General features: G+C 47.1%; 1 protein-coding gene across 1 annotated transcript; it reads right to left on the reverse strand.

Moving 5' to 3' along the window:
* Nucleotides 1–1,077: 1,077 nt before the first annotated feature.
* KLHDC10 (kelch domain containing 10) lies at nt 1,078–24,351 on the reverse strand. Its single transcript, XM_054194663.1, has 9 exons — nt 24,189–24,351; nt 10,662–10,883; nt 9,963–10,117; nt 8,619–8,767; nt 7,875–7,959; nt 6,882–6,948; nt 6,216–6,263; nt 3,906–4,045; nt 1,078–2,614 (listed from the first exon to the last, which is right to left on the reverse strand). Exons 1-9 carry the CDS (start codon nt 24,301–24,303, stop codon nt 2,405–2,407), a joined length of 1,191 nt encoding a protein of 396 aa, XP_054050638.1. The 5' UTR covers nt 24,304–24,351; the 3' UTR covers nt 1,078–2,404.
* Nucleotides 24,352–24,465: the final 114 nt, after the last annotated feature.

Raw genomic sequence — 24,465 nt, forward strand, 5'->3', positions numbered from 1 at the left:
CAGCAGTGCACTGGTGTGTCAGGGGGACATCAAGGACTGGGTGGCTGAACGTGTTGCGTGTCAAGATTTGAAGCTAAGATTAAGCGATAGCGTTACAGGTGTCGGTAGGGAGCCAGGCTGAGGCCAGACGTGCCCCAGATCAACACCCACCACCACCTTCCCTGTGTTCACATCAGGGGGAAAGCTCCTGCCTGCCCACATGAGGTTGTTAGAGCAAGGATGACACAAGAGCTTAAGGAATCTACTTGATCAGATATCCAGGCTCGGATGGTTTTAATATTGCCTTGGTGATGATGGGGGATGCTCCTTAAAAGTAGGTAAGGGAAGAACCAGCGCGAAGCTCCCAGAAGGCAAAGATTAAGTGCAGGTGTTCAGCCTCTGGGGTGGGGCTGGGGGGGGGGAAGAGGGAAAAAGTGAGAGCCACTGACTTCAGGTCAGAAGAGGGAGCTGGAGAAAAGGCCCACCACAAGCCAGGCGGGACAGGTAGCCAGCACTTCTCCAGCCCACAGCTGCCACCGGGGTCTGGGGTCAGCCCCTGAGCTGGGAGCAGTGGGATGCTGCAGCGAGCAGCCAGGGAGCCTTGGAAGGGGTTGAAATGGGATGATGACACCTTCCAGAGAGCTGGGGGGGGTGTGTGTGTGAAAGCCAGGCATGGCAGCCAAGGAGCCCAGCTTTGCCCAGTGAAGCTGCATGTCCCACAAAGGGGGCAGATACAACGGACCTGCAAGCAGCTGCCACCTCTTTCTGTGGTCCAGAGCACCAGAGAACAATTCAGATGTGATGCACAACCTATATTTTTCTTGGCCTTAAAAAAACAAACAAAAAAACCCAGCAACTGAGGCTACAGAAGGCGGGGGGTAATCTATCCCCAAGAACAGGGGCCGCTTAAGAACAGGAGTAGGTGCCCCCTAAGATGGGTGGCAGTGACTCAATCAGCCAGCGCTGTTCACATTAACAACATGAAGACAATGCTATGGTTTATTTAAACATAAATGCAATCTCTTAAAAAGAAACTAAAAGCCCAGAGTCTAACCTTTGCCTTTCATGATGGAAGGGGAGGGTACTAGGAGAAGCTGATTTTTAAAAAAAAAAAAAAAAAAGGCACTTAAAAATGGTCTTCAAATGAAAAGGATTTTGCACAAACCTGATACCTGCCCCATAGAGCTGCCCAGAGTTCAATGGTCTCTTAGACATCGTCTCTAGAGCTGACTTCATACTCTGTGGAGCACAGCGAGACAAGAGATGGACATCCCTTCCTCTCCCACCTCTGCAGAGATGACCACTGCCCACAGCAAGACGGAGAGGTGTTCCCTCTCCCCTTCTTTTATGCTGTGGTTCCTGGGATGAGTGATCTGAGGATCCACATGAAAACCACGCGCAGCAAAACATCCCTCAGCCCTGGAGGAACATGAAGCGAACCAGAAAAAGGCCAACGCGTGATGTGTGGGAGGGAAGAAAACACAAAGCTTACAGGTCCACGTTAGAGTCAGAGGCTGATACCCAGGACTGAGCTGACAGGAGCGGTTTGCACCCAAGCGCAGGGGAGAACGTGCTGCAGGTTCAAAGACAGCTCTGAAATCTACGGGGTGAGATTTTGCAGTTAGCTCGTTCAGAGTGCAATGTGAGCGGAAAGGGTTAAAAAAGATTCAGCCAAACCTTTTCCCTCCCCCTCACCACACCGAGTAAACTACACAGTAGTCCGTTAAGTGGCAACTTTTAACCAGTCTTCCAAGCAAACCTTTCAATATGAAAAGGTGAGGAACACAGACACGGGGTGTTTCAAATCACTGCAACACTGCACCAGAAAAGCTGCACAGGCAAAGCTTCGCTCACTGCCCCGTGCGACGTTCCAGACGTCTTCTGAAGCTCAAAGAGAGGGGAACATGCCCATGAAATACATGCAAAGCCTTTGAGCGGCACCAGTTCTCAGTTCTACAGAGGGAGAGCTCAGCTGGGCGTTAGGGGGATGAGTGTTATCCAAAGCAAAAGAACGGGTCGGCTGTCGCTCTGCATTGAGTGTCCTCCGTTAGATACATCTTGTGAAAATATTAAGTTGAATGCGCCACATGTAAGCGTGGGCTCAGACATTCGCTAAGCTCCCCACCCTCCCCAATTAAGTTGCAAGCATGTGCTGATGACAGTTTGATGGCTGGATGTTATGGATTAGTCCCAGAGAACATTTTTGATTAATGGTGTAATTTAGAGATCCATAAATAAAAAGTGGATTTTTTTTTTTAACAACTTAAAAGTAAAAATTTCTAGAAAGGCATCGATGTATTAGCTGAGTAAGGCGTTGAGCGGGTTCCTCCATATTCTTAGCAAGACCATCCACCGTATCCATAAATAGGGGGTAGGAGGGGGCTTCTTGAACGTAGTGTGTCTCAGACAGAAGCACGAGATGTTCTCATTTTAGCCGCTCAACGAGTCCCTGCGTCAGTCCAAGGTGCAAAAGCTGAGATCTGGAGAGAGCGGCTAGATGAGGGAAATATTCCAGGAGCTTCTCCCACGACAGTTCCAGCAAGCTGGGTACCACCAGCCACATTTTAAAGAGAGAGCCAGTCCGTTTGTTTTCGTGGATGTTGACCACCCCTCCGTGAACATACATGCAGCCGGCCTGGATGGGAAAAGGGGGAGAGGGGAGTTACATGGGGCACAGACCGAACTGGCATTCCACAAGGTGCTGAGGAGTGACGCTGCCAGGAAAACCTGCATTTGTCTGTTCAAATTCCCAGCTGGAGAACCAGAGGGTGAGATTTATCTCGCACACCTTGATGTGCCGGTAACAGAAGCGTCACCACCTGAGCCAGTCACCCCTCACAGCCACGGGGAGGAAATCGTGCTGCTGAGGGACATAACTCATCCCAAAACACGTATCCGTTAGCTTAGAGTGCTTTGCCCTGTGCTTTAGGTGCATTCTACCCCACGAAATCAGTTTTAGGAGTGGGGCAAAGTGTTAATAAATTAGTATAGAACCATACTTAGTTTTCAGCTAAAATGTTTTTAAAATTAAACCCCCACCATGGGATTTATGGTGCATTATGGTACAGAGACATGCTGCATTCCCTCCGCTGGCTCGGCAAAACTCTGCTCCAGGAATCACATGAATACGGAGAGACAGGAAAAGCTCAGCTGCTGGCCTATTTTGAGAGTGGCTTTTCTTTAGTGTACAGGAAAAGATGAGGCATTCCTGCTGTCCAGGCGCTCCCCTGCAGTCACCGAGCCGCCTGGAAAACACCTTTATCAGGCCTACAGTTTCCCAGAAAGAGCTGCATTTATAACAATCTCCAAACTAGGTGACGCCTGCTCTTATAACCAAAGAACCCCAATCTCTGCCCTCACATGCTGCCCTAAGGCAACGATCAGCTGAAGGAGGCCGAAGCCAGAGCTAAATGCATTTCTTGCTGCCTGCTGCTTATCAGCCACGGGTCTCTAAGCTTCTAGTTTTGGCAAAAAGCTCCAGCAATGCCAACTTTCCCATTAGCAGTGGTTTCCAAAGAAGGCTGCTCACCTGGCTAATCCTTCTACCCAGGCTGTTCTCAGTAGGCTAAAACCAGTTTAACCTGGGGGAGTATTTGTGCTTTTTTCCCCTTTTGCAAACAGGAACTGCTATTCATACACGGAATTACTCCTAGGAGCTGGTGCAGTTTAAAAGCTAAAATTCTGCATCACCGCTTTTAGAAAGCGGAACATCCTGAGTGCTACCGCTCCTCAAAGAGCAGCGGCAGTAAAAGGAGTCAAGGCAGCGACCTCACGCCAGCCCTCAGCCTCCATCAAGACACAGCATCCAGTGGAGGTCACCTCCTTGGTAACATCGGTTCAGCTCTATTTGCAGCCCACACAAACGTCAGAGCGCTTGGACAAACGGCTTGAACTTCAGCTACGTAGGAAAGAAATGAGTCACTTACCGGTGTAACAGCAGCACAGTGAAAATACACTGGTTCCGGCATGGCAGCTGGGAGCTTGACCCACTGGAAAGTTTGCAGATTCAGCTTCCAAACGTCTCCCAGAATCACTTCTCCGTTATAGCCTCCGCAAACGAACACATCTGTAAGAGTGGAAACCCACAGGGCTTACAGGCCCAGCCACCCTTCATTCAGCAGCTGCAGAACGCGTGGGGACTGAAGTCAACAATCACCTTTGCCAAACAGTTTTAGGATCAACGCTTATTTTACCTCAACACAAGCTCTCAGTACCTCCCAAATCAGTTCCAGCCCACGGGTCATACCCACGGAGGCCACTTATAGGAGTCACAGAATGGTTTGAGTGGGAAGGGACCTTTAGAGGTCATCTAGTCCAGCCACCCTGCCATGGACAGGGACATCTTTAACTAGATCGGGTTGCTCAAAGCCCCGTCCAACCTGGCCTTGAATGTTTCCAGGGATGGGGCATCCACAACTTCTCTGGGCAATCTGGGCCAGTGTCTCACCACCCTCATTGTAAAGAATTTTTTCCTCATGTCCAGCCTAAACCTTCCATCTCACAGTTTAAAGCTTTTACCCCTTCTCCTGTCACTACAGGCCTTGGTAAAATGTCCCTCTCCACCTTATTAGCCTCCTTTATACACCGAAAGGCTGCAGTAAGGTCTCCCTGGAGCCTTCTCTTCTCCAGGCTGAACAACTCCAACTATCTCAGCCTTTCTTCACAGGAGAGGTCTTCCAACCCTCTGATCATTGTTGTGGCCCTCCTCTGCACCTGCTCTAACAAGTCTTTCTTCCGCTGGACACAGTACTCCAGATGGGGTCTCATGAGAGCAGAGTAAAGGGGGAGAATCCCCTCCCTCGTGCTGGCCACGCTTCTTGTTACGCAGCCCGGGATCCAATTGGCTTTCTGGGCTGCGAGTGCACACTGCTGGCTCACGTCCACGTCCCAGCCTGCCTGCGATCACAGCCCACATTCAGAGCTAAATGCCACTGAGAAGCAGGAGCGCAGTGCAACTCCCGCTTGAAGAAGCTGTACGAAGCCCCAGCTAACCTGAGTTCACAGGCACCTGGGTTCGATCAGATTCCAGTGGTTTTAAACCCACGGGGAGCAGCCCCAGCCCCAGCTCCTAGTCCTGCTGCCTACCAGAAGCAGGTCCTTGCTTCCGGCTTCACCCAAGTTCTCGACTCAGAGGTTTGCACTGCAGCGAAATACTGCTCATGAAGGTGACTGGAAGCATCTTCCAGCTCCTGCCTTCCTTTTGTTGGCACAATTAGAACTCCTAAGAAATATAATCTGGCGTATCACTCTCCTTCCTGGCTCAGCATCCTTTAATATACAGCACTCAGTAATCGATCTGAAGAGTTTTGAAAAGAAGGATCAATACTGCAACTGCTTCTTCAGTCCATTATGAGCAATTTGGTTTTTATCAAGTTTGGGGGAATGCATTCTTGAGGACAACGATGCTACAGGAGAGGCTCAAAACTAGTTGAAGGAACACTCTACCATTCAAAATTGTGGGTAACTGAACAGGGATTGCACATGCAGAGCCCTCTCTAAGCTGTGCCTCAAACAGCACTGCGCAAGTGATTTACAGCAAGAACATCTGGAGGATCAAAGCGAAGACCAAAAGGCTCTACCAAGCTCTGTGCAACTCCTAACATATAAAACATCCCTCGTTTTAATAGAGAATGTAAAGACTCAGGTGCTAACTCTGCTACTGCCTCATAATCCACTCCATATGAGCACCTCGGATTTACAGCACCACGAAAAGGACCCACTATCAAAGAAATCCCTGAACCATCTTGTCTCGAAAGAACTTGGCTTCCAGGACTTGGCCCCACCTTGATTTTCACAGCAGACTGTGAAGCTGACAGGTTAGTCACCAAGGTGTAGCAGTAGCATCATTCATACGTGTTTCTGAGCTTGCAATCAGTAAGTTGCAAAGTACCACGGCCACTTGTGGCTAAAATATGTGATATTTTACACTGAAGTGGCCACACGTCCAAAGGAGATTCAGGTGTTGCATAAAATACTGCACAATTCCAGAGAGCGACAGTACTGTCCAGTACAGAGGAAAATTCGCCTACAGCAGCAAGATCCCTCTTATGTAGAATGGTGCCAGCTGGGCAACTTAAGGCCCATTAACAAGAAAGAAATCATCTTCCAGAAAAGACACACGTGCCCTACAGTTCTCTCAAGCATGTGTTGGAGGCCAGTATCTCTCAGGCTAGAAGGATGGGCTTGTCATTGCTAGGTTGTATAAGATACACTGATTTTCAAGAGGCAGATCTTACCATTTTTTATCTGAACGCAGCTATGGCATCTTCTGGCTGCTGGGAAACCTGAGGAGAATTAAAAAAGAGCATGATCTATAGCTGCTTTAAGTGCTTGGGCGAGTGGCGATTATATCTCAACATATAATCATGGACTAGAGTCACTTGTTTCATTTATAAGGGGCTTCTGCTTTCCTACAATCACAGGTATAACGATCTCTAATTTAGCAACCAGCTGTTTCAGGTTTGACTGCTACTTGCTCTCCAGGGAAGGAAGAAATGTGCTGGAATCTCATTCCCCACAGACTCCAGCTCTCATCTCTGGCTTGGTGAAAAGCAGCAGCCAAGGGCCTACAAGGTTTCAGGGAAACCCCTGCTGCTAACCAGGCCAGCACGTGGTCCCTCAGAGGGAGCAGAGGTGATGCATATCTTCTCCTGGGAGGAGAGCCAACCACTATCATCTTTCCCACCCAGGGAGGGACAGAAGCCAGAGTGTTAAATATGCTTCAGATGGTTTAGTCCTCACTGCTAAAGCTCTTAAAAAGCAGAACCCCAAAGCCAGCGTTAAGTCACACACTGTACCGCAAGGTTATGAAAAAGGCTTCCAGCCTGCCAGAAAACCGCATCTTCGAACACCTTGGCCCCTCTCTGGTTTACAGGGGAAGATACGGGAAATTCCAGACTCACCAACTTTTTCATGAGGTTTTGTGGCAATTTCCTCCCAGGTATTGGTTTCAAGGTTGTACGCATGGATCTGAAGGGACAAAGAGGAGCCATTAGTTCCTCCTGGTTCTCCCAGCACTACAGTGACGCAGTTACGGGCTCTGACCCAGGGTGCCACTATAAATAACACCTCTTTTTCACTAAGTGTAAAAACAAAAATAGCTAATTGCAGCCAGTGACTAAGCAGGTATAAAATCACCTTCAAATCATACTGGCTTACTAAAGCTTTCACCTCAGGCTTTGCTACTTGAGCCCCACAGCTAAAGAAAAAGAATGCTGCTTCTAAACTACTGGACTGACTAAAGCCCACACCCTCCAGTTCTCAAAAGTATTTAGAAATACCTAACTTACACCACATGTAAGGAGAAAAGAAACGCAGAGAATGGAGAGATAAAAAGTCATGTTAACTGCTGCAGTTTCTAGTTTTTTGGAAGCAGAGCACGATTTAAAGTCTCCTCGTTTATCATTTTGGCGTTCAAGATTAATTCACTCCTCCCTCCCCAAATTGTATTGGAGAAAAACGCTTGCCACAAGAGAGGAAATACGATTAAGCATATGACTAAGGGAGAAGACAAGAAAAGAGTCACCATATCAATATCTGAATTTAACATCAAGGAATTATTTTCTTTGGCACTTTCCTCTTTTGGCACAAATACACATAGAAATATTTCCTAAGTGTTTTTAAATGAGAATCTTTGATAACAGGTCTACAGGAAATGAAGCTGTTTTGCAGATCGGTATGGTCACTGGGTACCACAGATGCAGCATCTGTAAGTCAACAGGACATGTTGATGGCAACACTGTTTTTTACAGAAACAGGAAAACGATCTGCTCCCAGTTACCTATTTTTTTACCGAGCTCTTCAGGCAAAGCCAGATGAAGAGACTGTGCTGGTTAGGCTTCACTGTAAAAACTCTCCAATCCAGGCAAGCATTCAAAGGTTTCTGATGGCCTTACCTTATCTAAGGAATAAGCTGTCCAGGAAGTTCCGCCTCCCAAGATATAAATCCGTTGACCATCATGAGCGATTTCATGTCTGTACCTGAAGGTGCAAAGAAGGACATTTAGCAGCACAAGCAATTAGTGCAAGTGAGCAACAACAAAAGCCTTCCGGAAAAGACTATCAAATTTGAGAGTTTTAAGCAGACGCCCCAAGCCTGGCTATCTGTATCAGTCCCTCAGGTTGGGAGCATTTAGAAGATGAGGAAGCTTTCATGAGCAATCTAAGCAGCCCTCCAGAAGCTTGAAAGGCGTTTTCTGAGAGCTGAGCATCACAGAACTTAAGTACAATGATTTATGGAGCACCATGATGGCCCTCAACATTCTGTCCCCTTCTCTCACTAAGATGGTCACTGATTGATCTCCCAGCCCTCCTTCCCCACGCCTTGCTACAGAATAGGACAAGCGACAGGGTTCAACTGGAGCCTCTTCCCCTCCCCAGCACTCATCAGCTGCCCCAAGTCCCCAGCTCTGTTCTGCCACTACACAGTCCAGATCAGTGTCCTGGCAAAGGCTTCACACCCCACATCCCTACATCTCCTTGCACGCCAGATTGCTGGAGCACTGGTTGTGCAAGTTCACAGCTGAAAACACCACTCCAAGAGTGCCCAGAAGCCTGTCTGTGCTCTCTCAGCTTCTCACTCCCAGTAAAGGAGGTGACTCCTCTGTGGAAAAGTTCTCTGAGAATGTCCAGCTTCTCACCTCTCCTCTGGCATGTCACAGGACATATTGTTGGGTTTCAGCTGGATCCACTCTCTAGTGTTGAGGTCTAGCTTGTGTAGGTCAGTACTGTAAACGTAACCAGTTGTTCCTCCAAACACGTAGAGACAACCATTGATGATGGCCATGGCCTGGAAGGTAACACAGAGAAACCAGTTAGAAAGGGACGTGTGACATCAGTGTCTGAAAAAGAGATGATTTCCACCCTCCCAAAGCAAGACACTCCTTGCAAAGCTCTACCTACAACTTACAAAATGATGCGTTCAAGAGGAACACGAGGAGCAAACTAGGACAATACCCAGAAGGCGAGTGGGGGTGTCTTTAGGAATGGAAAGTAACTCCATGGTCACAAGACAAGGACCTAGAAGTGGAGCTGCTGAGTTTCAAGCATCAGACAAGACAGATCTGTGCAGCAGGTGTTCCCGGGAGCTAAAACCAAAGTACAGTTAACCCTGAATGTCTTCCATGCTGACCTTATACAGATACTGTTACGGAGAACCTTATAAACCAGGTATCAGATAGCCAGCTGCATTAAGCCCCAAACACAGCGGATAAGTCAGACTAAACAACGGAGCCGGCCTGTACAATCCCAAAGCACGTGGACTATCAGCCTACTGAAACTGCGAAGGTTGTGCAGGCACCATTCCCGGATGCAGTCCGAGGTGGAAGCAGAGATGTAGCTCTGCTCCCAGCTGCCTGTTTGCCAAAGGTCAGCTCAAGCTGAGCTGGGCAAGGGTAAGGCTGCTTTCCTTCCCCCAAGTGTGTGGCACACATCTAAATGAGAAATTAGTTGGGTTTTAAATGTCTGCATCACAAGTCCACTGGCAGTATTACTGGAAAGCATGGCAAAAGCTGGCAGTCCTCCTGTGAGAATGAATCCAGTTTTTTGTGCACCGTGCTCATCCAGGACATTATGGACAGTTTTAAAAGTTGTTATTCTAAAACAAACAAGTCCTACTAACACTGGTTTCATTTACAGTTTGGGGTTTTAATGGCTTTGAGGAGGCTAGAGAGCAACTCCAGAAACTACCAACCACTCTTTGAATCAAACATACTTTTTCACGCAGCTGCATCCGGCATTTAGTTAACACATTTTGGCTTTTCTAACTGCAAGAAAACTACTCCTTTCCTTTGAAATCTCAAAGAACCAAGACAGCTCTATTTCTTTATGCGTGGTAGTTGCCTTTCCTTATACTTAGGAACGCAGAGGACAACTCCGGTTACTAGCAGCGAAGAGATCTCCGTGCTCTAGCGCCTTTTCTGTGACACACAGCGCAGCACACGCAGGGACACTCAACGTGCCTCAACAAGGGGTGTCCTTCGTACCTGGCCATAGATTCGATTTGGTTTCTTTCCTCGGCAGCTGAGCAGAGCCCATCTTTTGTACTTGACATTGCAGACGTGGACATCATTGCCGTTGCTCTCCCCAAAGGGGATTCCGGTGCCCCCGAACACGAGCAGGTTGTTGCCATGCAATACAACTAGGAGAGAGAGACAGAGCAGAGAGACTCGTTGCTGTGAGACGCAGTAAAACAGAATGACTCTCTGGTCCGGAGACAGTAGGCAGCGAGCGTTCAATATTGTTCAAATACGCTACAATTCACACTCCACATTTATGCTTTTGAAATGCTCTAAAAGAGAAAGAATGAAAGCTAAAACCATGGTAACCAAAGGCCTGCTTTTAAAAATGGCTAGTGAACAAAGAGATCTATTTTTGGATGCTCTGAGATGTCTGATTGCACTGAGCACCTGGCTGCTGAAAGCGCAGGGGCCTTGCAATGATCAAGCTAAACACCTGAAGACTACCTCTTGCATTTGAATTTTTTTCTTCCCCTCTGCCTCAAACCAAGTGAAAGGGGAAAGAAAAAAAAATCACAAAACCAACCCAAACACAAAGCCTACTTGCAGAAGAGTTGGAAACAGGATCCAGATTTCCCAGTTCTTGCCTGGTTTTGCATTCCACCAGGGACACCGATTAAAATAGCTTCAGGAGTAGGCACATAGGAATTGAATTTCCATACGTACGTGACATGGAGGCGAGTTCCCTGGGCATGTAGCCTTCAGTACCCATCTGATGCCAGGTGTCTGTAGCAAAGTTGTACCGCCAGAGTTCCCTGAAGAGCGGGTAGTCTTCATTCTCTGGCCCACCGGACTCATCATAGTCAGGATTGTAGCCTCCAAACACATACAAGTTGGCATTATCTGCCACGCAACGATGGCCACTTCGTGCTGGGGGACATCTATGGCCTACAGCAAAATGAGAAGGTGAAACAGCCTCAGTGAAATGTCAGCAGAGGAGCTGAGCTTGTGTCCGAGGGTCAGGACTACACCCGCTGCGGTGGTGCTCCAACGAGAGCGATTGGTGGTTAGCTGTATGGAAGTATGCCTAGAGGAAACAGCTCCGTAATCACAGATCCACACCACGAGCAGGAATGGGGAGAGCCTTTGTGCGTCACCGTCTCATTCATGTCCACTCTAGCCCCTGGACCACACCTGCCTAAGGAGACCTGTCTGCAGGTCGACACATGACAATCCTTCCACGTGACAATCCTTCCATAAAAGCTATTTCCGAGATATCTTACAAATCTCCCCTTCTGTCATTCTGTACGGCAGATTTCATTTAGGTAACAGTTCCAAAATGTTTATATTTAAAGCTGCTTGGTGGGAACGAAGAAGAAAAGTAATCATTTGCTCTCCCTCCTACACAAACCTTCCCCCCGTTTCTTGCTTCTGGCACCTTGTATCTCAACAAGGCTCTTTCACCTCAGACACCCCTGGGCTTCCCAAACATTAAGGAAGGCAGGTCTGACACCGCAAGTAAAAGTTTGCTCATAGATAAAGGCATTCACACCGGGAGCGAATGCAGCAGGGAACCCATCTGAGATCCCACAGGTTGAGCTTGACAACTGGCAGATGCAGCCCTTCCCAAAAAGAAGCACTCTGCCTACCCACCCTCTTCCCTAAAAGCTGATGCAAATAAAAGAGGGAAGGACAATTCAAGCTCAGACTTCAACTGGAACAGGCAAAAAGACTGATTCCATCCAGGAAAATCTAAACAGCAATATTCTGGTTTGACAACGGCAACTGAAGTCTCGGCTGACAAGCGATCAAAAAGTAGTTCTGAGCCTGCTTGAATTCGAGGCACAGCAAGAGCCAAGCACAGTGCCAGAGGTGGATGTTCTCCTTCAATGAGACACAGGATCGCATAACGAATGAGAAAGATGAAAGGAACAGAAAATGATCAGATCCCTGAACAAAGGCGCTGGTTGTGAGACACGTGTAGAACATCTCAAGCTGACTAAACCAGGAAGGTGTCGAAAATAATTTTTTGTATGCAATACAACAGTATTTTGGTAACTCTAACTTTCATCTTGAGAAGAAGGATACATGATAGTCCCCTAAAATGTACAATTTCAGTAACCATTACCCCTTCAAGCACATCCTCTGCTTGTCACACCTGAAGACGGGCCTGCTTTGGTTCAGCTGGCGAAAGAGCAAACTAAACAAAAAAACCACCAAAAGAAGATCCCTGAAGACCCCTCACCCAAAGAACCCAGTGATCTTCACCAGCCACCAGCTCTCACAGCTCTTTTATGGACTTTTAGGATGGAACAGGACCCAGTGAAGCATCGCATTAGGATCCATCGTGTTTTCTTCTTAGAGCCTGTTACAATTATCAGCAGTGAATCAGGCGCGCAGAGCAATAACAAATGAGGCATCAAGCATCTTTCCTACAGTAAAGGTGAAATAAATTATTTGTCCAGACTGAATAATGAATTTTAACTCAGCACAAGCAGCTGTGCTTAATCACGTTCCCCGTTTGCTGCTGCTTTAAGCTCCAACCCTTGTCCAAAATTAAGCTGCTCTACAGGGTTCAGACAAACTCCTTGTGGCTAAGCTTTGACAGATTTGGATTGTTTCCAGCAATAATTGCATCTTGCAGCAATCCCCACTTAGAAAACTAACAAGCACTGGCTGAAAAAGAGGGGAAGAAAGTTAAGGAATTAATGGAAAAATCTGTAGTCTTTGGCCTGGCTATTGAGACAGCGCAGCGCCACTGGGCACCCAGCGTGGCACCAGAGGGGTGGATATTACACGTACAAATAGTGGCAGCCAGGATGCTACTGGCCTCAGTGCTGGACTAAAGCGTTAAAACAAATATTACGTGCTTTAGAGGTGATTCACAAAAGGAAAGAGAAACATCCATCCCTTTGGGCGTTTATATTTTAAACTGTGAAACTATCCAAAGAGATGGATGCGCTTTTGCTAAGTGAGCACACTGACAATAAAGGTTTTTACAATCAAGGCAATCGTTCAGACTCTTCTAATCAGAGATGCTTCGAGAGGGCAGCTCATCTCATCTTGGATATCTGCAAACAAAACCGTGCTTGAGAAGCGCCTATGCCTCTCCGCAGCCTATAGAGGAAACCTTGGCAAAGGGCTCACGTGTCTGTGCTTGGCCAAAGGCAGCTCACCCTGCTTCTTTCTTCTTCTGTGTTTGCCCTGGAGGTCTCCAAAAAGAAGACCTGAAAGAACTGAAATGGGAGCTTAATTCCGGGGAAGACTGGGAGCCTTGATGCACGCACTTTGCAGGTGAGCGAGGATTTAGTTCAATCACCCATTAAATTTAAAAGGTGTTAGGGAATTAGGAGTTCAAATATTACAAATATTATCCTATTTCCCTCTAGTTATAATACTTGCCGTGAGAATTTTCCGGAGGGAAGAGGGGAGAAGGTGGCTGTTTTATACAAAGCAAACAGACTAAAGCCTAAGAGGCATAATTCAAAGAAAATAAATTTAAAAAAAAACAAAAGCAGGGAGGCCTTCTCTGCCATTCACCTCTCAAAATTAGAAAGGGAAGATGTCTGACTTTGCCACAAAGCCCCAGAACAGTTGAATTTCAACAGAAAGGTATCAATGTTTGATGCATGCAGATCCTTGAGATAGCAAGATGGGTACATTAAGCCCAGCTGGTTTCATCTCTTCCCATTTACCTAGAAACCCATCTCCTATCTTTAAAAGATGATTTTTTTTCAAGATGTTTTCAAGTCGCAGCGAGGTCGTCAGAAGCCGGCGCTGGTGTCAGATACTTGCAAGTACCCAACCAAGATGATCTGAAAGGACAACCCTTCCCACGCAGCCGTTCCTGCTGCAAACCACATCCGCCACTAGTTCTCTGCCTGTTCCCACTACTGTCACCAACACCACAAAGAGCTCTGTACACTACAGGAACAAATTTTTTAATTAAACACTCATTCAGGAACTCGGGATCCAGAAGGTTGGGATCCTCATGGCAGAGCCAGCAGGAGAAATGATGCCTGTCCCCGGTCACGCATTCACAGCTCAGCTGCTCAGGGGAAACCCACTGTCCTCAGCGTTAAGCTGAACACCAAACCACAGATGAGAGCATCCCAAATGCTTCTTCCCGCTGTGCCTGCTCCGCAGTGGTGACTCCTAGGGAAAGGAGGGCTGGATACGCCAACCAGAACAAGGTTTCCAAAAGCTCGGGGCCAACCCCTGTAGCTACGAACATAAGCAATTTCATTTCATTCTGCTCGACAGTAACAGATTTTCTGCTCTATTCAAGCAGAGCCCAGCTGCGTTTGCACAACACCGTGCCCCATGTCTGAGGCCTGACTTGTCTCCAACGGCTTCGCATTTCCAGCCTGCTGGTTTTAAGTTTTGCTCTTCACTACCCCCTTCATCTCAATGGACTAGATCCTCCCGCTTGCAGAGGCCCAGAGAAGATGACATATCTACCCATAAAACGGGAAAAAAAAAATATCCAACACATCTTCCCAGTCACCCATGCAAGCACACTCAGAAATGTTATCAAGGAACTGAATGGTACAATGTTAAACTGAGTTACATTATCACCAAACTCTTCTATTCAGCATTGAAGTGACCTTAATTCACTTTAGAAGAAACTCTTAGAAAAAGATTCCTCTAGTTCTGCCTTTTTAAAGAAGGGACCTGCACAAGCTGAATGTATCGAAGAATTAATTCAGATTAGTTTCTTCAGCAGACAAGCTCTGTGACTTGCACCTCCAATAAAGAGCTGCATTTCCATTTAATTACGTTTTATCAGATGATTCACAGCTCCTACTGGCATTCTTAATGCAAGTTTTGGATCTGTTTTTGCTCCAGCATTAGCGGTGTGCAACGAGCCTATTACACAAGTGCAAACTTCAGACGACACAGGAAGGTGGAAACACCCAAGGGTCTGCTAACTTCCTCCTGCAGTTATGAATTCTTTGATGCCCGACATAGAAAGTAGCAGCACGATGTACCAAGTCAAGACAGATCTGTGGGAAAGAGGTCGTAAAGCTAGTTACAGAAAACGGCTTTAAAGTGGGCGGATATACTTTGGAAAGCACTTTCTTTCCCTGTTTAAAGACTCCAAAGCGAAGCAGAAAGGAAGGACGGGAAGGCGCATTCACAGGGAGATTTCTTTTCCTCGGTCCTGAGGGCAGAAATGGGAACAATAAAACTTTCAGAGAGTAAGAAGCTCCACAAACCGAATGAAGCTGAAACATCGCAACAGGGACATAATTAAGGAAATTCCTAATTTAGGACTAAGCTATCTGATAGAAACTTGCTTGCTGGCTGTCGTTACACACTGACCTGTTAACACCCCGTTAAATTCACCTTTTTCAAATGATTCATTGAGTGACTTCAGAGGGAGCTGCTCGGACGGCCCAGATTGGCTTTATTAGCGCAGATTCCTAACTGAATACTTCTCCTACAAGAAGTATTATTAGAACTTAAGAAGAGTAAGCAAAAAGGTGGCACAGACATCTATTCCCGACTTTCCTGACGTGACACAGCACAGCAGCCCATGAGACATTTGTTTCCTACTTCTCTGAAAACTTTGAATATGGAACAGATCTGGGGCAAGAAGGAAATGTTCATTAAGAAAATTTAAAGAAATCCTTCATTTTAGAGGAGGGAAGTGTAATGGACCTGAATGGCATCCAACAAGAATCCCCCTCAAAACATCCTTCTTACAGGGAGGACAAAACTGAATTGCACCTGCTAGTCCATAAATGTTGTTCCTATTTTGACTAACATAAGCATCAAAGTTTAATTAACTCTGGTGCCTTGACAGCTACAGAAACCTTATGGAAGGCCTGGGGATCAAAAACAACACAAAAATTCCTTGGCATCAGCAGATTACTTGAAGTTACAGAGCAGATTAAATGCTACCAGCATGCCCAGAACCACAGCATGTGTCAACAGCTACGCTCGAGTCTACTGGAGAGTAGACTATCAATATCTACTGCTTTTCAATAGCTCTGTAGTTACAGAAGAAAATTAAACTGCGAAGTACCAAGTGGTTGCACTGAATCACACGCAGCACAAGCGTAAGGCGAGAGGCGCTTCAAACAGAGCAGCACAAAGACAAATTTGGAAGAACAAAGGCGTTTTCTTTCCATTCGCTTATCCTGCCTTTCATGACTGCAGGGAAAAAAATTGCTGGCATCATCTCACTGGCTAGCTTAAACAAGAGGGGAGTACCTGCTATTCGAGTTAGTAAGCTAGACAGCTGGCCTTTTTTTTTTTTTTAAACAAGAGGGGAAAAAATGTCTAATCAGCTGAATTCATTTCTTAAAAATAAAAAAACCAGAGAGTTGAATATGAAGTTGTATGGAGAGCCTGCCTGACACTATGCTTTGTCTTATGATGACCATGCTGCAAGAAAAGAACCCAAAGAAATCTATTGATCAACGAGAAGCTCTCGGCAGAGAGTGATGTCTGCCTATGCCATCGGGTTCTGCAGAATTTAATTTTTTCTTTTTAAGGGAATCTGCCCTAATCACTACCACGTCTCATTATCAGTTCACAGCAAACTGATAGAGTGCTGTTCTGCCGAGGTGGCAAATCCACAACCGCTGCCTCCCTTTCCCCACCAGCCTCGGAAGGAAGAGGCCAAGGGTCTGGGCTCTCCCACCGTCCGCTCAGAAACCTGTAAGCAGAAAGGAAAAGAAGAATGAGACCTGTATCGTCCCTCGCCAGGGCCAGGTATGAGGCTGGGCAGTAGCCAAAGAAACCTGCAGCAGAAAAAAATGATTCCTAGATCCTTTGGGAGCAAAGATGATGAGGGAAGTGAAACTGCTAACCTCACGCTTAAAAAGCAACTCTGGAAATGGAAACGGGTTGATCTCTTTTGCCACCACAGCTATCGGAAAGAGATGTGGCTGTAGCTAGCAGAAGTGGCAGAAGGAGAACTAAAGAAACATAACTCTTCTTGCAAACACATACCCTTTCCCCTTGGAGCTGCAACTGCGACGACTTTCCAGCTTCGGGGTGCCCCATTTCTAAACTCTGCCGTGCGCCGTTGCTTGCTAAGGGCGCAAAAAATATCCTTTTGCACAGTGAGATCAGCAGACTTCAAGCCACAGGTGTCCATTTTAGAGTCTTGCCTCTTTATTCATTCTATCTTAAAGGATCGCTAAAGACCCGTCTGAAACTGGAGCACAGTTATAATGTTTTGACACGCTGCTTGCCCCATCCCAAGTCACTGAATTACAGAAAGATCCTAACAATGCAGCAGTCAGAGCATTTAGGATTTGTTTTTCCATGTACTGATTGCTTTTTTCATGCAACCTTTTTCTTGCTTGCTCATTTGGCATTGAAAGACATTGCTGTTCACAAAAAGGAAAGCACATAAGATAAAAGCAACAAAAATTAAGGAGAACTGTCTATTCCATTCAGAATACACAGGGAACGATCCCCAGAGCCAAAACTAATAATTAAAGGCCAATGTGAAAAGTTTCACTCGAATCTTGGAGTCACATACGACCCCAAGAACCTGCATTTTCCTTATCGCATGTGGCTTTCTCCATAGAAGAAACAAATTCCTGTTTTTTCCTTTCCCTATTGCCCAGCTCACGTTAAAACAGCCAAAAAGCAAAGGAAAAGCAGCGGATGCAGCCAGGGGATGCTCTGACATCTGGAAGCTCAGAGTTTGGCGCAGCAGGGAGGTGGTTGCTCAGGGCAGGTTTTTTAAACAAGCCTTCCTGGGCACTCAAGGGAATCGGTTAAAAGTATTCATGCAGTATCAGCCTCCGACAAGGTGTACACACTCAACATCATCTCCTGCAGGAGACCCGAGTTAAAAAGGCCAACTGGTCTCAAGTTCAGGTTTCCACATGCAGGTGGGATTCAAGGTCAGAAGAAACACTTGGTTTCTGCCCTTCAGAAAAGAAGTTTACCCAGTAAAAGTTGCCAATGTTTCTAAAGCTCAAGGACAGGCAACCGTTTTGGGTTTTTTTCCAACCAAGATGCATTTGGAAAAAACTCTTTACATGTGCAGCATATTTTTAACGAACACACCAAGCCTCAAAGTTCTTTAAATATATATATATATAAAGCTTACAGATTCCTATTGCTAAACGGAATTTGCTTCAAACACACAAAACACCATTTATGAAGATGATGGCAGTTCAACTCTAAGTTCACGATGGCCTGATCCAAACATTTACAACCGGCAGCATACACCCTTTTTAAAGTTAGTTATTTAGAGCACGACCTCACCCACGCTGCACAACACAATGCCAGTCACCAATAACGCACAAATTTACCAAAACTTATCTGAGCAAGAGCTGTCAATGCTCAAAACTCACACTGTGGCAGCTGTTTTCATCTCCAACGCGTGCTCAACACAGCAGGCAGGATAAAGAGCCGACCTACCGACGTGATCACGCACTTCCGCCAAGTAATTCTGCTTTGAAAAATTAAAGATTAAATGCTGCTCTACCTGTAGTTCCTTCAGCAATATTAGACAATGAAACAGCGCAAAGGAAGGCAGCCTTTCCCTGGCATCGAGAGAAAGTATCCGTATTCAAACTTTCACTGCAGCACTCAACAGCGAGCTCCCAGTTCATTCCCTGAACAAAGCTGTATCATTTTTCTTCTGTAATCTGACGGATTAGAGGTTGCCATGCACATCAGGTAACCTGAAACAGATCAATGTTGAGGGCCTCGTCCAGTTTAAACACTTGGGGCTGGCAGCGAAATAAAAGCATGGATCACATTCTGCCAGGCTACAATAGGAAAACTCAGCCAAAATAGATTGCTAGAATGAAAAAACAGACTCCTGAGCTGCAAAGCTGGTGGTTTTAATACTCTGAATTTTCCTTCTGATTAAAGACTTGCATCTAGAGAGACGTTCCTCCTAGAACTCCAGTATTATTTGCTATTTTCACGTTTACTGATGAAAACTAATTGCAGATACAGCCATGAATCTTCTTCCTTTTATGTGCAGCTCAAATCGGGACTTGAAGATTATGTTAAAGTATTTTAAATCAAGCCCCTCTTTCCCTCTCCTCCAGACCACCTGGAACAAAGCATGGTTTCAGTTACTCCTGGAGTATAACCAACCGAAATCCAAGTGCAGCCCCAAACGCCTCCCAGAACAGCAACCCCAGCACTGCTCTTTATAAGCTCCCTTTTTTCTCAACCTATTTTAATCACGATATCCACCCAAGGGTCATTTGCAAAGTAAAGGGTGCAAGGAATTAGTGCAACAAAACTCAGTGTGACACCGTAGGGAAGGAGAGGGTGATTTCGTTTTATGAAAACCTTTAAATAAGCAGGTTCTGGATGCTCATCCCCCACAAGCACCAAGTATATCCAACTGATCCGGCCAGGATCACTTACGTACAGCAGAGAGGATGAAAGGACAACATGGGTTGTTCCTCATTTAGAAGGACAGACTAGTTTTGGAGAGGTCCTTCATACCCTCTGGGAACCTCTGGCCCCGACGGCGAGATGCTTTGGCCTCAGAGTTTTGCTTCCTTCTGCTTCCATGAAGTTTAGGCAGGTCTGCTGCCTATTGTCTGAGTTTCCTCATTTTGAGTTTCTTAAAGTTCTTCCTGTCGAACTAACAGGAAAAGGAACGGCACAGGCGTCGAGCCGCAACCGCATCAACTCTGTCCTGTTATCAGGGTGTAGGGTCTTCCGCTTGCAAGACACGTGCATATATATATATATATATAAGGATTATATATATATATACACAGCATTACTACTAGCAATATAATTTGTATTTTGAGCACTCTTTTTGGAAATACAAACTAAATAACTACAGGATGTAAAGCTAATGACTACAGTCTGGCTTTTGGTTCCCATCTTTTTGAAGTAACATACCAGCGGTGAACAGCTAAGGTGTGTGTACCCATCCTCTTTGCTGCTTCTTAAGGCCTTCTAAACATGGTATCAATATTATTTTCCCTCCTACTTAGTTTTTCAACATCCAGAATAGCAGGTTTTAATATCTCCCTTCCCATTTACGATTTCTGCAAGACTTCTGAAGCGCATTTAGGTCAAGGGCTGAAGCCAAAGCACAGCTAGCTCTTGGGAGAGAGAACAGGACAAGTCAATATTGACTTTGACTCCAGCCTTTAAAGTTTCATCTTCTTCATACCAGCCAGACAAAATAAGTTTGCAACTCATGTAATTAGAGTCCCTTACAAATGTTTGGATAAGCAGGATGTGAATGTGTCGCCCGAGAACAAGGTTTAAAACCTGTTCGTTCATCCAGCTGCGTTCTGCCTCTCCAGATTCCCTTCCGTGGCAGACTGCCCGGAATACACAGAAGAGGAAGAAGCTTTGCCTGGGTCCTCGACGCCTGAACGACGACTCTGCCCGGGGCCAAGGGTAGCTGAGAGAGGCCAAAGGATCCAGCCAAGGATGCCAAACACAACCCACAGGCCACCGGCCAAGAGTCTTTCAAATATCTGAAGTCTCTAAAGAAGCATTTCGAGGAGAACGATCATTCTCACATCCAGCCATGAGAGCTTTTGGGTTTGGACTGATGTCCAGAACGGGTTGTCTTCTTCATCCTGCTTCTCGGAGGCTTTTGTTTTCAAACCTCTTTGTAGCAATCACATATTTCATACATTTCTACAAGCATGCAATTGTCTGTCAGTATTTCCCGTGATTAGTAAAACAGGAACGGGATTATAATACACAAGATAGCATCCCAGAGCAGGAAATACAATAAGGAGTCCTTATGAGTGAACTTTCCTTATTGAAAAACCAGAGCAAAAGAGGAAACGTGTGGCACAGAAATATATATATTTTAGATTGTGGTGTGTTTCTATGCTACTAAAAAGGAGTGTTCCTTGGATTGTTTGGTTATTTGGTTTTTCTTTTAACGTGAAAGGGAAATAGAGAAAGGAATTCTGGAAAATGAGAACCACAGAACAGCCCAGATCAGAAGGGAACTGGCGAGATCATCTGGTCCAACCTCTCAAGGGAAAGGGAGCCAAGATGAGATTATCTAGCACCCTCTCCTCTGCACCTTGAAACCTTCCAGCGACAGGGACTCCACCATGTCCCTGGGGTGGCTGTTCCAGCAACTGACTCTTCTCACTGTACAAAATGTCTTTCTTACACTGAGATGAAACCTCTCCTGGTGCAACTTGCACCCATTGCCCTTGTCTTCTCCACATAGCTCCTTCTGAAGAGAGACCCTCCATCCTCTTCACAGCTGGAAAACTGTGACGAGGGGCCCCCTGAGCCTTCATTTCTCCAGGGAGAAAAGACCCGAGTCCTTCAGCCTTTCCTCATAGGGCAGGTTCTCCAGCCCATCGACCGTCTCCTTTGGACCCTCTCCAGTCTGTCCACGTCTCTCTCGACTTGTGGGGACCAGAACTGGACGCAGCACCCCAGGGGTGGCATGACAAATACTGAGTAGAGGGGATGATCCCATCTCTCTCTCTCTGCTGGTAATGCCCCTGCAGATGCAGCCAAGGATTCAATTTGGCTTCAGGCTTTCTCCCCCATGTGACATAAAGGGGCTCAGGATATTTGGGTTTTCTGGTTTTTTGTTTTTGTTTTTTTTTAAATATATATTCAAAACTCTGAACGTCTCCATAGAAAAAAACCAAAACCCTACTGTGACTGGTCCACTGGGAAAATTATAGCTCAAGACACAAGCATAAATGCTGAGCATGTGAAAGTCAAAGATATATTTAGGTTTCCAGATTGTTTCTATCCACTTAACCCCAAGAGTCTGATGAAAACACTAAAAACATTTAAATGTGGACAGGAAGATTTCCAACGAGGAGAAGAACAAACCACTCACCACCTATATTTGACATTTTTGATCTTTCTAAAGCTTACAAACACCTAAAAATAGTTCCTTCCTTTCCCTTATCCAACATACAATTTCACCCATCACGAGGCAGCAAAAACACAAATTGCTTTTTTTTTTTTTTGAACTGTTAAGCCATCGACGAGACTTTTGTAGACGCTGGTTGAGAAATGCCCCTATTGAGAAACGCTCAATAGAACTACTCTGCTTGAGAAAGCAAACAGAGCTGCACAACCCTGGCACCAGCTCGCGCTACCCACCTGCTTTACCTTTTGTAATCATTTCCCCATGCAAATGAAATTCTTTGGAGCGAAAAAGGTGACAGAAGTTTAAAATCTTTTCTACATGTAGATGGAAAAGGAGAATGTGACAAAACCAGCACCTAAATCAATGTGTATGCCCTAGTGTTTAACCCAGATCTACTTCAAATGACACATGGCTTAGCAGCAGCAAAAGAGCTCTGCAGGGAGGGATGTACTGAACGCATCCAATACCAAAGCATGCTACAAGCTCTTCACATGATTTCACGACAGTAATTACTTATTAAAATGGGATTAAACGCAGACAGAATGCTTTATGGAAAGAGTCTAGGGCATTGAATGGTGGGGGGAAATGAAGGAACGCCTCCTGAAAAATCTGAAAGAGAATTGGGAGGTAAGAAAACAAACCTGGTTGGAGGAAATGGAAGGAGGGGGAAAAAATATTCCCCTCTCTCTGTCTCAATGGTTATGCAAGGGCTGCTGCTGGAGCTCTATAAATAGGATGTTAACAGGTGTCAAACAGGGAGAAACCTCCAGCAATTGACTCAAATGGGATTTTTCCATCAGGTAGCTTTTTAGTAAGATTGACAGTCAGCTTTGAGTTTGTTAAGGCTGGACTTAAGTGCTAAGGCTGAGCTGAACGGGGGTAGTTTGGCCCTGGGGATACAACATCTGCCCCATGGCAGGTGGTGGAGGGCAGGATTCCATGTCAGGACATGATCCATAGACAAAAGCAGGGTTGTTAGAACCGTATCAGGAGGATGCATTAGTGGTTCACTCAAGCCAACGATTAAAATTCAGAAACGTGAAGATAATCAGCTCTTGCGCTAGCAAAAAAGGCCCCTTTCACAGATGGAAGGAAACACGTTTGAGAATTTGCCCAAAAATAGAAGGTGTGGAGCCGCTTAGCAAATTCACAGCAGTCTTGCACAAGGTTCGAAGGCGGCCTTGCTGCAGATCCAGACTGTGACAGGTTTCACAGGGATGGAAGCATGGACCCTGGTCTGAAAGCCTGTTCCCAGCTGCTGCTGGTGCTCCAGATGTGCTGAACGCAGGCTCCTACCCCCGAGGCAGCAAGGGGCTTCACATCCCATGCTGAGGGATCTGAGTGGTGGGACCAGGGGCAGCTGGGGCAGAAAAGGATGCCCTGGGCCTGGGGTACCCACCTCCTGGGTGGCAGCACCCCAGCACCACGTAGCCCTTGAGGGCAGGCGGTGCTATGGAGATAAGGAGTGGGGGATACCTCAAACCAGCTGGGAAACCCCCACCATGCCATCACAGAACCATGGGGTGCCCCATGTCCCTCTCACTAACACAGAACTGTTGGGATGGGGATGATCTCCCCAGTCCCATGACTATGGGGTAACCCCAGTCTCCTTCCCCTAATATCCTGGGGTGTTGGGTTGGGGTGACCCACACATCCCGAGACTATGGGGTACCCTCCCCCCCAGCATAATAACACTGCTAGAAGGAAAATGGAAAAGATGAAGAACCACCTTTCTCAGGGCATAGGACTGGGCTGACATCTCATTCAAGGGCCCTCTGGCAGCCTCGACCCCCCATCCCAGGGTCACCCCTCTCCAGACTGCGGGGCCCCCTACCCCAAAAAACATGATAAGCTAGAATTGGAGGTGGGAGGATGTCACTATGGGTTAGCCCAGGCCCATCCAGGATGACAGGGTCACTGAGATGGGGCTGCCCCCCCACCAGGGACCGTGGGGTACCCTGTGCTCCCAACACCCCATGTCCATGGAGATGAACCGCCCCTGTGGGGCATCCAAGCATACCCCAACGCGCTGAGACCGCCGGGATGGGGAGGGAAGAACCGCCATCCCCCGGGGTCGTAGGAGGGGATGACACCCCCACCTTTCACGCTGTGGGTCCCCCTCAACATCCTAACGCCGGTTGGAAAGGGGTGACCGCCCCCATCCGCGACTGCAGACCCCCATAGCCCGGGGTCGTTGGGACGGTGACATCCCGGCCCTCCCCGCACCACCCCCGGGCCTTGGGGACGGGGTGAACCCCCCATGCCAGCTCCGTGGGCTACCCCAGGCCCCTTCAAAATATCCCGGGGGCGGGATGACCCCCTAGGTGGGACCGCGGGGTACCCGTGCCCTCAGGGCGGCGGGGATGGGGGTGCCCCGGTCCCCCACACCCCTCCCCGCCTCGTAGGAACCGGCCGCCACTCACCCGCCGAGCGCGGCCTGCCCGGCAGCTGCACGAAGCGGTTGAGGAGGCCTCCGCTACCCGCAGCACCACCTAGACCCTCCCTGACGCCCTCCCGGGCCCCGTCCGCCGCCGACATGGCCCCGTCCGCTCCTCCTCAAGGCGAGACCAGTCGGCAGCCAGCGGCAGGCCCCCCTCCCCCGCCGCCGACCAATCAGTGACTAGCTTCTGCGGCCGCGGCCTATGAAACGCGGTCTTCTTGGCAGGTGGGGGAAGGCCGCGGCGGGAGCGCCGTTTGTTG

The sequence above is a fragment of the Rissa tridactyla genome, chromosome 1 (genome assembly GCF_028500815.1).
Source record: "Rissa tridactyla isolate bRisTri1 chromosome 1, bRisTri1.patW.cur.20221130, whole genome shotgun sequence".
Classification (NCBI taxonomy): domain Eukaryota; kingdom Metazoa; phylum Chordata; class Aves; order Charadriiformes; family Laridae; genus Rissa; species Rissa tridactyla.

Excerpts from the sequence above, each read along its gene's own strand:
- KLHDC10 (XM_054194663.1), bottom strand. The coding sequence starts at position 24,303 with ATGTCGGCGGCGGACGGGGCCCGGGAGGGCGTCAGGGAGGGTCTAGGT. Across the intron at positions 7,960-8,618 it reads TGTGACATGCCAGAGGAGAG|GTACAGACATGAAATCGCTC; the intron begins GTGAGAAGCTGG and ends TTGCACCTTCAG. Across the intron at positions 2,615-3,905 it reads ACTGTGCTGCTGTTACACCG|GCCGGCTGCATGTATGTTCA; the intron begins GTAAGTGACTCA and ends TTTCCCATCCAG.